The 13,068-nt window shown below is 44.0% G+C and overlaps 1 protein-coding gene across 1 annotated transcript in view; it reads right to left on the reverse strand.

Moving 5' to 3' along the window:
- Positions 1–5,683: 5,683 nt before the first annotated feature.
- The window catches only part of LOC118771425 (la-related protein 4B-like), a 28,575-nt gene continuing 21,190 nt past the window's right edge, over positions 5,684–13,068 (reverse strand). Inside the window, exons 10-17 of the mRNA XM_036519415.1 lie at positions 12,777–12,983; positions 12,138–12,244; positions 11,352–11,603; positions 10,900–10,945; positions 9,854–10,018; positions 9,052–9,176; positions 8,342–8,453; positions 5,684–7,884 (exon numbers count right to left, since the gene is read on the reverse strand). Of these exons, the coding sequence (XP_036375308.1) occupies positions 7,588–7,884; positions 8,342–8,453; positions 9,052–9,176; positions 9,854–10,018; positions 10,900–10,945; positions 11,352–11,603; positions 12,138–12,244; positions 12,777–12,983 (1,311 nt within the window). The 3' untranslated portion in view covers positions 5,684–7,587. The remainder of the gene's footprint in view (positions 7,885–8,341; positions 8,454–9,051; positions 9,177–9,853; positions 10,019–10,899; positions 10,946–11,351; positions 11,604–12,137; positions 12,245–12,776; positions 12,984–13,068) is intronic.

Here is a 13,068-nt window from a genome sequence, read left to right on the forward strand (position 1 = left end):
CAATGAAGTTATTTTTGCATTCAAATAACAGACATAGTAAGTGTAGTTGCAATGTTTGTGGCTGCCAGCTGCTCACTGCTTCACCAGTATTGCATGGGTGTAACTGGATCATAGATAAAACATATCTGACTTACATTCAATCAGTAACTTGTTTGGCTAGGAACCGGAGTTTGTATATGGAGATCAGCAGATTGAAATGGCACAATTTGTTGTTACTGATGTTCTTATTACTCATATTGATGACAAAGACAGACAGATCCTTTAGTCTAGACTACCGCTGAATTTGGTGCACCTACTTTCTGTCCTAAATACCAAAATGCTTCACTCAAGGAGGCTAGCTCTTCACTGATTTGGGCAATGCCCTTGTTGTTTTTACCAAGATGTACAGTGTAATATGCAAAGTGCACTTTTTGCACTACAGCGGACAGCTTGTTTTCCTAAGGCCTAACATGGAGCATCCATCTCTGGGTGACAGTCATAAAAGTTATCAGTCTCCTAATATATACACTATACCTTCATATTTATTCCATTATATCAGTCACTGAGAAAAGTACAGATTGATTGTCAATGTATTTGCTTGTATGAACCGGTACCTCTTTATAAGATAGATCCAAACTTTTTTGCATTTTCTCTCAACAACCTGTTGTTGATTTGCACTAGGCACAACTGAGGCTGGACAGCACTCCCTCCCCAGGTGCGATCATGGGGAATAAAAAAAAACAGGGGGTGCCTCAATAATCACTGCCTACATTTTGGGCACAAGTACCACATTATAAAACATTTCCCTCACCAGTTAAATATCTACATGATGGATGAATGTTTAAGTACAATGCAGCCAGAGCTATTTATTGCAGATCACTTTTGCTGGGTGGGTAACAGCTGAATTGAGCTGCAGGCATTCATACGGACAAGTGTTGAACTGATTACTGCAAGGAGAATCCTGTAAAAAAGACTGAGATGACAGCATTACGTAACAACTGTTTCCATGTTATCACAGACCTGCATGGGCAGAAACGAAGGAAACTGGTTCTGGGATACTGAGCAGTAAATAAAAGCCTACAGATACACTTAATGGGATTGTGCTGGTCTGTGGGGGGGGAACCTCTGAGGTGGTTTTGTATTAATACTGTCACCTTGTGGCCAAGCACTGTAAATACAGACATGAGATATGTGCCCTGTTCATTAATGGTCTGAATCGACAGATTCACAAATCCTTTTACTCAAGATCTTTTTTTTTTTTTTTTTAAATACATAAACACTGATAAATAAACCTGAGCCTATTTAATGACACCACATACTTCTATGTATGAAGTGTTTTTACTGGAAAGCTGAAAATTACAGGTCTGGAAAAAGAATGCCATACATACTTAGCTCCATAAATTTCTCTTGCTGACATTCAACAGAGCAAAACGACTTATGAACATGAAGTATTGGTCATAAACTAAGTCATCTGTATATTTATAATTATGAATTTATTACCTTTTTGGCAGGAGCTGATTGGCCAGCTGGCGGAGGACGGCTTTAACAGAGAGACTTACACAGCAGTATTCTGCAGTGCTCTGCGACAGATACCTGTCCCTACGGACTCGTGAGCCTATGCTGAGAGGATGGCAGGGAGGAACGATGAAGTAAGGGATAAAACACGGTCTCTCTGAAGCTCCTCACCTCTCTGCTGTACACAGCCCAGAGCCCTGCAGACACCCTACACCCAGGCTTCCTCCGCGTCAGGGTCCCTAAGTAACAGCCGCCTCTACCTCTGTTCAGCCAGCCCTCAGAGAGGGCGGAGCCTCTGGCACCATGCAAAAAGGAAAAAGAGCTGATGACACCATGTAAGGTTGACACTTTTTCCTGCTTGACCAACGATTAACAGATTTTTGCAAGAATGCTTTTGGTAAAGCGAATATTTCTTGATGTCACACACAGTTATTGCATCATTCTGTGCTTATGACAAATAAACACATTATTTAACCAACAAATATCTAGAAACGTCTCAATTTCACAAAGTTAACATAGCTCATCACAGTATACAGTTTTAGTTGGCATTCTTATCCGGCTGACTTGCATGGCTTAGACTTACCTGTGAATATGTTACAGAAATGATCCTTAAGATGTGTCCAAGCATGCTGCAATTAAAGGTAGTTATTAGCCACTACTTATACCTACGCTGAATCAATTGCTATGGGATGCTTAATTCTGTATGAGTTTTGAACCTGCAACCTATTTGTGCTGTCCAGTTCCACAAATACAAAGCCTTGGTGAGGCCAAAGCCCCACCATCACAACACACAGGCATACATTACTTTTATGTTTATTTATGCATGCAGATTGCATACCACCAACTCTCTGTCAATGTTCCAGTCTCATTGGGGTATACAAGCGAGACCGGAGTGCAGTGAAGAGACCTATCCGCATGCCGTAGGATTAAAAGTGGTGACCGACCAACTGTCTCATGACTGAGTGTAGCTGCTGGGAACATAAACTCAAAAATACAAAATGGGATTCAGTAACAGTGCCTAAATCTTTATTTCTTTCAGTAAGCTACATTTTTTTTTCAAATTAGACAGTTTACATCATGACACAAGAGAAAACTTAAATTATCAATAGTTGACATGTATGCTTGATTCCAGTCTTAATGGAGGAAGGAAAAAAAAAAAAAAAAACAAAGCCCCTCGCAAAAAGAAACCACCATGAACTGTTACTGCCATTAGAGCCCCCCCCCCCCCTCGCCCCCTCCTCAAACGGCTCACCGATTGTCCACTGCTGTTAGTGTGATGTGTTACTACAGAAAGAAGACATCAACTATAGTGGGAGGGGTAAAAAAACAGCAACAGCACATCACTGTCGGATCGTAACGCCTGTGCTTCGTGACACAGCGTTACTCACAAACATGTCCAATTCTCAACAGGCTGCAACCTCCACAAAGCACACAGCATCAGGCACAGGGGAGAGAGTGCTCAAACGCCGCCGCAGGAACCCAGGTGGGGGGGGGGGGGGGGACGACACAGCGTGACGCAACGCATCCAACGTAACGTTAACCCCAAACATACAACAGAACGTTAGTGCAAGCGGAGAAAAAAAAAAAACAAACACGTTACACACAGCACAGCAAGCCTACCATACGTCAGCACTGTCTCCACACGTCAAAGCTTCTACCCTGTTCTCTATAAACACTCTGTACCTCTGTGTCAGGGACATCATATTACGTTTCTTAGTTTTTATTTCATTTCTGAGAAAGTATTCCTGCCCTGAGGCAATTCTTTTTCGAGCTCTTCATCGCCATTTTTCTCCGTATTCTGGTTTTAACTTGGGCAGACAGACTGCAAACATCAATACAGATACACATGTAGATAGACACACACTCACTCACACGCTCACGCACGCACACACACACACCCACCATCCAACCACCAAGCTTGATAAAGAATAAAAGATTTCCATGCCCAATATACTGTAACAACAGCATATGCAGTAGCTACACTTTTAAGCAAATGACATTGGCATCGGTTAGCACTGAACACAACGATTCTCAACTTGTAAACAAAGATTAAAAAAAAAAAACAAAAACAAATGCCAGTCTATTGCGATGATCAGTTGCGTGTCTGATGTCAGCGGTGTCCACATCGCAACTCTCGCAGTCTAGCGCTCTGCTGCGCGCGTCAGCAGCAGAAACACACAAAGTCGTCGTGGCAACCTTTAATAACGGGCAAGTTAAACCGCCACACAGGGGAGAAACTGAAATGGCACAGCCGACCTTACTGTCCTGCTGAGTGCAGCCCGCGAGTGTAATCAGACGATAAGACAACGCGCAGTACGCTGAAGCTCCTTCCTTCACAGGTAAGTGCAACAGCGTGCGCGCTGAACAACCTGTGAGCGCCAGTAAGCGCAGAAAGTCCGATCATTTGAACAGTAATTTTTTGGGGCCGTGGAAGTCGTCCACCTCTTGAAAAGCAAGCATCCAAGCAAATAAACGAGAAAAGCACAGCTCGTTTATCGTTCTGTTTGGGTTACACTCTTAAGACCAACCGCTGGAATTCGTCTGGGTGTATTCACAATTGAAATGACTGTGCTTAAGATGATGTGCTTTGGGGGTGGGGAGAAAGAGAAACAATCTTGTACGGTTTTCAGATGGGTCGACTGAGCAGAGCACCTAGCTTTAATCGGAGAATTCGTACAGTAATCTTACGTATGCCTGTTCGCCTCGAGCCCCAAAACTGCTCCCACTTGAGCACTTGCAGAGTGAGAGCTGCCTCATCACCGAAACAATGTTATAAAGCAGGCCCTGCATGGGGACAGTCACAGAATGGAATGAGAATGACATGTAAAAAAAAAAGTACAATCAAACTCTGCCCACGTTTGCAGACTGTGGCGGCAGACTACTCCACACACCAGAAGGGGAGAGGGGGGGGAAAACAAAAAAAAGATCAAACCACAACATTTAGTTTTAATCTACATCCAGCTCAATAACAACATTAATATTTCAACAAGATCAATAAATTTTTTAAATCATTTTTAGGTACCTCTTTTATACTTTTTCTGATTATGTACATCTGTACACACAAAGCACACCACCTCAAAGTGCACATATTTAATACAGTATTAACTATTTGCATTTACAGGATTTATCTTTCCCAACAAAATGAAAATATAAACGGAGGAAAAAAAAAAAAAAATTCAAATAAGTTTTTTCACGTATATTACAAAAAAATTAATCTGCTGATAGATTTGTACTTTTTTGAGACCAAGCAAGACTAGTGACAGCTGGTTTAGCTGAGCTCAACTACATGTCACTCTTGGTAACCCATCTGGGGTTTGAAAAGCAAGAAACTAAGCTGTTTTATATAAAAGTTAAGGCAAAGTCATTTTCAAGTTTAAATAAAATTCAAGTTTTCAAACACTGGATGGAACTTATAAATGTATATATTCATATATGTTTTGTGTTCTTAAAAAAAAGGAGAAAACCTGTTTTAAATGATATTTTGTATGGAATAAACAGCACTGCCTTTGTTAATGAGCATACGTGGTGCATTGTTTTGAATAACATCGTTAATAAAACAAAAAGAAAACTTCGATTAAAGACTGCAAACCCTTAGTGCATCTCAGTCCTTCAGAATTTAACTTATTTGAATAATGTCTTTCGAACAAACAAAATGATTCGTTTACATCAAACGTGTAAAAAAAAAGAAAAAAAAGAAAAAAAAACACAAACCAAAACCAAAAAGAAGGAAAGACGACCATCACGGCAGGTGACGGTCAGGTAGTGTCTCCGGGTTCCGAAAGGTGTCCTCTTTGAGGGGGCAGAGGGTGCTCCTTACTGCAGGAAGACACGGGCGGGAGGGGGGGGGGGGGGCAGGTCTGGAAGAAAGCACTTGGCACTGCATCATCCTGGGGAAGAGTGGCTATGGTTTACACAGAGAACTAGGGGTTGAAATCTATCTATTGTGTAGCCCACAAGAACACATGCCTGGACAGACACTCTGAAACACTGTACAGCCAGGACCTGAAAGAGCCCAAAGTGTCCCCCCTTCCATACCAACCACGTACGAAACCCCAGGCACTGACCTTCTGCACCACGCCACAGACAGACACACTCGGACAGCCAGGTGCCACAACTACAACTTTCCAGAACACTTACAGGGACCCCTGCTGTCCAGGTATTCCAGTAGCCACAGCTTGCTTTGCATCAGTTTTTTTTTTTTTTTTTTGTTTCTTCACAGTAATGAGGGAATTCCATTTTCCACAGTTAATTCTGGGACACCATCTTTGTATCCTTACCAGGGGGGAAAAAGAAAGAAAAAAAAAAAAGGGAGGAGAAAAAAAAAATACTGGAATACTGAACCAACCACAGACGGCGTGTCCAACAGCAAAGCAAATCGCTTCTACTGAGCATGTCCAAAAAAAAAAAAAAAAAAAAATGGCAGACACACAGCAACTGCAAATGGAACGTAATTACACTGCCTTGAGTTTAGACCTGTAAGAGCACATTAGTCCGGTATAACAATAAGATAAAGCAAACAAGAAAACAAGGGGTTCACCACAGTGAGATCAGAATGTCAGGCTGGCATGGGCTTATCTCTGAGAGGCAAGACGTGGACTTCCATTGGTACGGCGTTTTGAAATTCTCTTCACTCTCAGGGTCACGTATGTTGAATTACTCAGTAACTTTATTTAGGTTTTACTCAACTGAAAGGTTCCGTCATATGCAAGTTAGGTAATAAGGACATTTACGTCCTTAAGGACCTCTGAATCTGCACTTAACACTAGATTCAGAGCTGAAGGATCTGGCTGCAACAGACACCACAAACAGGTGCATGTTATGTACTCTACCAAACATCATTTAACCCATTGTAAGTTAAAGAAATTTCCCTTTTTTTTTCTTCTTTTGGAAATAACTGAAATTATATTCAACAATGACTCTGGAAAACAAGTAGTGCAAAGTTTAACATAGATCAAGTTTGTCTACATACAGTACCAGATTGATTGATGTAATAAGCTCCGGATAAAACCTCTAGCACCACATCGAAGAGCCCCCATGACAGACAGAGCCAAACCCTTGGATTTTTAGTGGCAGAGGAAACTGGAGTTACTGATGCCTGCGGTGTATGTGCCTGCTGAACAAAGTTTGCTGAAGTGCTCATTTTACAGCAATAAAAAGTCTACAGGCACCAGCAAACCCATGTGATGAGCACCTCTGGCCTCTGAGGACAATATGGAGATCTCTGCTGACCCCAATTTATTCCATCTACGGGGGTCAGAGGAGCAGTGTGTGCTTTTTGCTTTAAAAATATTTGGTGGAAATTTATCCTGGGACAAAGGACAAAATTGAATTTTTTTTTTTTTTTTTTTTTAAAAACACATCAAGTCAAAACTAAGGCGCTCTCTTAACAACCAGCACGCATTTGGAAACGAACTTGCAGCCAGCCACCATACCCATATACGACTGATGGAACAAAACCGCTGTCACATGCTGGTGTCAAAATGAAAATCACATTTCTGGTTGGCAAAAGGTGTTCTAGTGCTGGGTCAATGACTCATTAAACCCCCACCCTGCTCCCCTGCAAATAATAATAAAAAAAAGGTTCTCAATTTCTTTTCAATCAAGCCAGCCGAAACGGTTGCACTGGGTCAAACCTGGGACACAAAACGTGAAACAAAACATGACCGGTTCAGTGATCACCTCAGTCACACGAAATTACACCAGAGGACCAAACATAGCACAAAACAAAAGAAGTCTAACTGTTCAGCACTATTCAAACCAAAGATTAGATCTGATGTCAGTAGCTTGCTTTCTGCCTTAAACGCTTGGGTAGTGGCAAAACATCCCGGAAGCCAGTTTTTTACTTGCGCACAGAGCAAGTCAATCACCCCACTGTCCTGTAAACGGGAGGTCTGATTAACGCTAAATAGAGCAAAGGAAAAAAACAAAAACAAAAAAAAAAAAGTAAAGAACGTGCTCTACACACTAAAAGTGCATTTTTTTTCCGGCAAGCCCTGGACCCAGCAATATGCCTTCTGGGTTGTGACTGTTGACTCTGGGATAAATATCGAATAGCCCTGACGCCTCTCAAACACCTTCATTCCTGGTAGTGTTTTACTGCGGCGATTTCGGGGGTGTGCACAGATCTTTGCTGGAGCCCTTTCCTGCCCCCTGCAGGGGGGCAGGCGGGGACGGTCGTCTCCCGGGCTGTCTTCGGCCTTCTCTGGGACGGCCGGGGACAGCCTTGACGGTGGGGTACGAGTCTCTGCACCTGGTCTCCGCCGCGTCCGGGCACTTCCTGTCCTCCGCGGCAGGAAGGGCGTTGGTTGGCTTGAGGTCTTTTGGCGGCTGTAGTGTAGAAGCGTCTTTTATCCTCTGGCAGATTTCTGCATAACTGGGCTTCCGATGCTCCTGAAAGAGAGGGTCAGGGTCTCGTGGATAATCGGCACGCTTCCGCCATTAGGGCAAACGTGACGGACCTTCACAAATTTCTTCATCATAAATTACACATTTGACAATGAAAAATGGCAGATGCATTTATTCAACCGTATCATCAAAGCAACAAAAAAACTATGCATCTATAGACTGAATTGTAACGTATCATATTTACCCAACACCAAACAGAAAAATCAGTTGAGGCAATGACAAACCAAACAAATGCCATGTGATCCACCCTTCATGAAACCCACCTACCTCTGACCAACCCACCATTTGAGCTGGGGACGATACCTTAAGGCTTAAGGTCTAAAACCAATGAAGACCACCCCCACCCAGCGAAGGGAGCGTGAATGATTTCGGCAGACGTACAGGTGTGTAAAATGTGCAGCACTCAGATGTCAGACACACAGAGGTGTGCAGATGGACTTACTGTGGCAGCTCCGTTCACCTGGACCGACTTGTTCGCAGTAGTGAGAATGGTGGTCAGTCGCTCCACAGGGGCCTGGCCCTCCTTCTGCTGTACCTCTGGGACCTTCAGCTCTCTGCCGGAGAACCAATAGATTACAGTACATTACTGCCAGTATGCTGGAAGCCACAGAGACTTAGAGAGCTCACAATTTTACACATTATCCATTTATCCAGCTGGATATTTACTGTGCCCCAGTAGGGAGTCAAACCTGCAACCTCTCAGTGACAAGCCCTGTTCCTTACCACTACACCACACTGCTGCGCACAGTCCCTGCCCCCAACCCCCCCAGCTGCGTGTCAGTGAGCTCCACCTCACTGACACACAGCTCTTTAAACATGATAAATTGGATTTCTGTGTGCATATATGGCATCTAACATGGCTCAATCAAACAACAGCTTCGCAGTGGCAGCCAGCGGTATGAGCTCACGGTGAAGCAGGTCCACACTGGAGAGCAGCTCACCTTCAACAATCACCGTTTGAGAATTAACAGCAGGCAGCCCTAAAGCAGAACCTATGATGCAATTCTACTATCCAGCTCTTCTAAGGCACACTTCTGGTTGAGACTAACAGAAGTGGCAGATTCTGCTGGAATCGGACACAGTGGTGGCAGATTAACGCAAGAGGAGGCCGTATGAGAGAAGGGGGGCCCATCTGAACGGAAGGGGACTCACTGCGGAGACGCGGGCGGCGACGGAGGGGTCTCGGAGCTGACCGGCAGTGGGGCAGTAACAGTCTGGGAGGGCTCTTTAGGGATTCCTGACGGCATGGTGTTGGTACTGGCATCAACGTTTACATTCTGGAAGGAGAGCAAAGATCTCACAAGCCGCTCTTATAGCAAAACCTCCGGGTGACACACAGGCATCTGGACACAACTTGGCTTTCTCTGCTAGTATCTGCTGTATAGCTTGTCCCCGTTTGCTTTGAAGATTACGTTACATTAAACTACATTTGTTTAGCAGATTCTCTTATGCAGAGTGACTTCCAGTGCAAGAGAAGAGAAGTGTATCCATCCACGTTATATGAGCAGCACTGCCAGGCCTGGTCAGCAACACCCCCAGACAAACAAGTGCATGCATAAATTCAAGCATCAACACAAGTTAAATTGTTCTAATGCAAAACTGAAATCTTTTGGAAACAGAAAACACAAACCACCACGAAAGTGCTCTGTAGTTTTGTTCCCTTTTTCCAAAGAAAACTTAAAGAATCAAGAGCCCCTACTACCTTGACCTTCAACCTCATCATCACAATATAAACATGGGCGCAGGTCGGGGACAGTTTGAGTTTACCGTCATCAAAATCCACGCACCACCCACCAAGTCAGACACGCGGAAAGCCCTTGCGTGACGGCACCACAGAGCCGCAGAAGGAACCCCCGAAGACACAATGGGCCTCAGCGGCTGCCGGTGGCGCCTGATCGGGGGAGGAGAAAGCGGCGTTGTGCACGTTGCGGAGGGAGCGCTCGGGCTGCCGTACCTTGTCCTTAGCAGCTGCCACGCCCACGCAGGGCAGGCGGCTCTCGAAGGCGTCGTCAGAGTGGAGGTGTCCCGCGGCGCCGGGCAGCGGCGGGAAGCTGCTCAGGCCCAGCTCGAAGCTCGGAGATGGGGGCTTCTGGGGCGGGGGGGACTGGGTGGTGGCTCGCTGTGCGAAACGGGCGGGAGAGAGGGGCACAGCGTCTCAGACTCAAACCCGCTGCAGGTTTCCACGTCCACGCGTGGTAAGGATATATCACTGACATTTATCAGGGTAGGCCTCCACAAGTACATTTTAACGCCCCACCCCAGAGCAAACTTACTGTGCCGTTAACATCTTAGCCATAAAAAGTAACTTCAGCATGTCTTAGTAAAGAACGCTGATTTACCGCGGCACGCTAGTAACAGCCGAACTGCGGTCATATGATTAAAAAGCCATATAAAAAACTTTCTCTGCCAGTTTATGACACATCTTATTCATTCATCTGATTGAGCCCACTGTGCAAGGGTGCCACAGCACTGTGACACCGCATCCATCAAATTTCAGCCGAGAATAATAATATTCTAAATAACTGACAGCATTTCAATAAAATTAGTACAACAAAAAAAAACAGATCAGAAGATTACTGCCAGTCCTTTTAAAATTTCAAATTGAGTATGTCTCAGTATCTCACACGTGTGGTTCACTACACACAGCATTTGTTTGGGTCTGTGGTTGCATCCAATTCACACTACCTTGTCATAACACACTGTGCTTCTGTGTAAAGGTTGCACCAATAAGTTCAGCTGGTTACAGCTCTTTTAAGCATGAACAGGCAACTTCAGTCAGACAACAGAAGCTATCATGCTTTTATTCCAAGTCGCTTCACATGCTGAATCAATAACATGTTTTGATATAACAGGAGTATTTGTAGTTTTTTCTTTTGAGTGGCTTATAATACTGTAACATGATTAAAAACAGAAGGTAAAATTATGGTAATGGAAACTAGCTTTAATTCCTTAATCATCACTAAACATATGCCAAAATCAATGGAATCCAAATATACTTACTGTAAACTTGTCGTCCCTCTTTTTCCTATAACCATAAATATTTTTCCTTCAAAGAAAGACGAGAGATCATTTTAAATGCTGTGTCCAAGACAAAAGATTTGTATTATAGAGTAATGATTTTTCCTCTACTGTGCATACAGTATTACACCTGTTAATTTCAAAAGGAACTGCCTATTGATTACATTACTTCATTTAAAAGACTCTTTCCCATGGCGACTTCCAAATAAGTGCATCACAATGCTAAGTGTATTTACTGAAAAGTACTACAAGAGGTCAGTAAGACACTGTAAAGTGCTAAACTCATGTAGAGTGTTTTTTTAATAGAAAATAGGGACAGATAGGACAGACAGAGAGGAAGATAGACTTGAGATAAAGCTACAGTTTGTGTAAAGGCCAGTGTACTGAAAGCAGACAGGGTGGTCTATGTGAGGGGTGGTCTCCTGGCTCTGTACCTCCCCCTGCCCATGCTCAGAGAGTAGTCTGTGGTGATGGGCTCCGCCCGGCCCGTGCCCACGTCCCTCCGGGGGTATCCCATGTTGCTTTGCAGACGGGCGCGGTTCTGGCCGGGGGGCCGGGCCTGCGGGCTGCGCACGCCGTTCAGGATGCGCTCGGGGGGGAAGTTAAAGATGGCCGGGCTGTCCAGGAGACCCGAGCCGCGGTCCCCGCTGGCCATGGCGGGCCGCAGGTGAGGTTTACTGTGATTCCTGCGAAGCACAGACCGCGTTAAAACCCGGTGAGTTTTTATTATTAACATAAAACACAGCCTGTGTTAGAGCCTGAATGTAAAGGGAAAACACAGGCTGTGCTATACCCTCTGATTATTATTAAAGCACAGACTCTGTTAATAGTAAATATTTTTTAACGTTTAATACAAAAAACTCGGCCTGCTTTAAACCTTGTGAATATTTACTACGGACGCAAAACACGGTCCATGTTAAATCCTGAAAGCATTTATTATTAACACATAACACAGACTGCGTTACATTCTGTAAAATTACTTACTAATGGAAAAAACAACCCATATTTCTACCCTGCAAATATTCAGTACTATTAATACACTCATCACCATTATCATTCTTAAAATAACCCAATAAATTCTGCTCGATCAATTAGGCATGTACAAAAGAGTGACACAAAAATGATGGACAGCTGCCTCACGTTATTTTATTTTCTGTAGTCCGCTTAGAGAATTAACATTGACATATAAAATATTGATATGAATGAGAATGCATCCACACCTATTCCTTGGAGAGTACTGCCTGACAGTCAGAGGAGACGTAGCGGGCTTGAAGCTGTGAGATGTGGTAAATCCGTTAATGAATCCGGTATTATGAAATGGCGTTACCTGTTGAAGACAAAATGAGACGCCTGTTGGGGAATCCACCAAGGGCTATTCAAAGCAAAAGGTATTACAAATACATACAAATGATGATTAAAGAAAAAAATCTTTCAACATTAACAGAGTTCCACTCAAGGACCCTTCAAAAAAAAAAATCATGCTTTGTCAAGCCGACTATTTATAAAGTATCAGACGGGCATGAAAACTACATGATCTCTCAATAACAGCTCATCATTGAGATGCACCAGAAATGCACCAGGGTAGCATAGTGGTTAAGGAGCCGGACATAGTGGTTAAGGAGCCGGACTTGTAACCGAACCTGGTTCGATTCCCCACTGGGACACTGCTGCTGTACCCTTGGGCAAGGTACTTAACCCACATTTGCCTCAGTAAAATATCCAGCTGTATAAATGGATAACATTGTAAAACAACTGTAACCTACAGAAGTTGCTCTGGATAAGAGCGACTAAATACCGATAATGTACTATAAAAAGCAGTGTAATGACGCAGGAGGGTGGACAGGGAGGCCGGCGCTCACCAGCGTGGGGTCGATGAAGCTGTGCGTTGTGGACCAGGTCTGAGGGGTGATCAGGCTGTACAGGGGAAACTGCTGCTGGGGGCTGTACACTGGAGGTATGTAGAACGATGTGTAACGCTGCTGAGCGTAAGGGTTCACATCTACTGGTCTGTAGCCGTTCTTTGGCAAAAAAGTGTTGATGGCGATTGCCTTCGCTTTTATTCTTGCCTAAACGGGGAGCGGAAGGGAAGTAACAATTAGCATCTGACCACACCCAAAATACAGGTGAAACCTGTAGACTACAGCGTCTGAC

The sequence above is a fragment of the Megalops cyprinoides genome, chromosome 24 (genome assembly GCF_013368585.1).
Source record: "Megalops cyprinoides isolate fMegCyp1 chromosome 24, fMegCyp1.pri, whole genome shotgun sequence".
In the NCBI taxonomy this organism is placed as follows: domain Eukaryota; kingdom Metazoa; phylum Chordata; class Actinopteri; order Elopiformes; family Megalopidae; genus Megalops; species Megalops cyprinoides.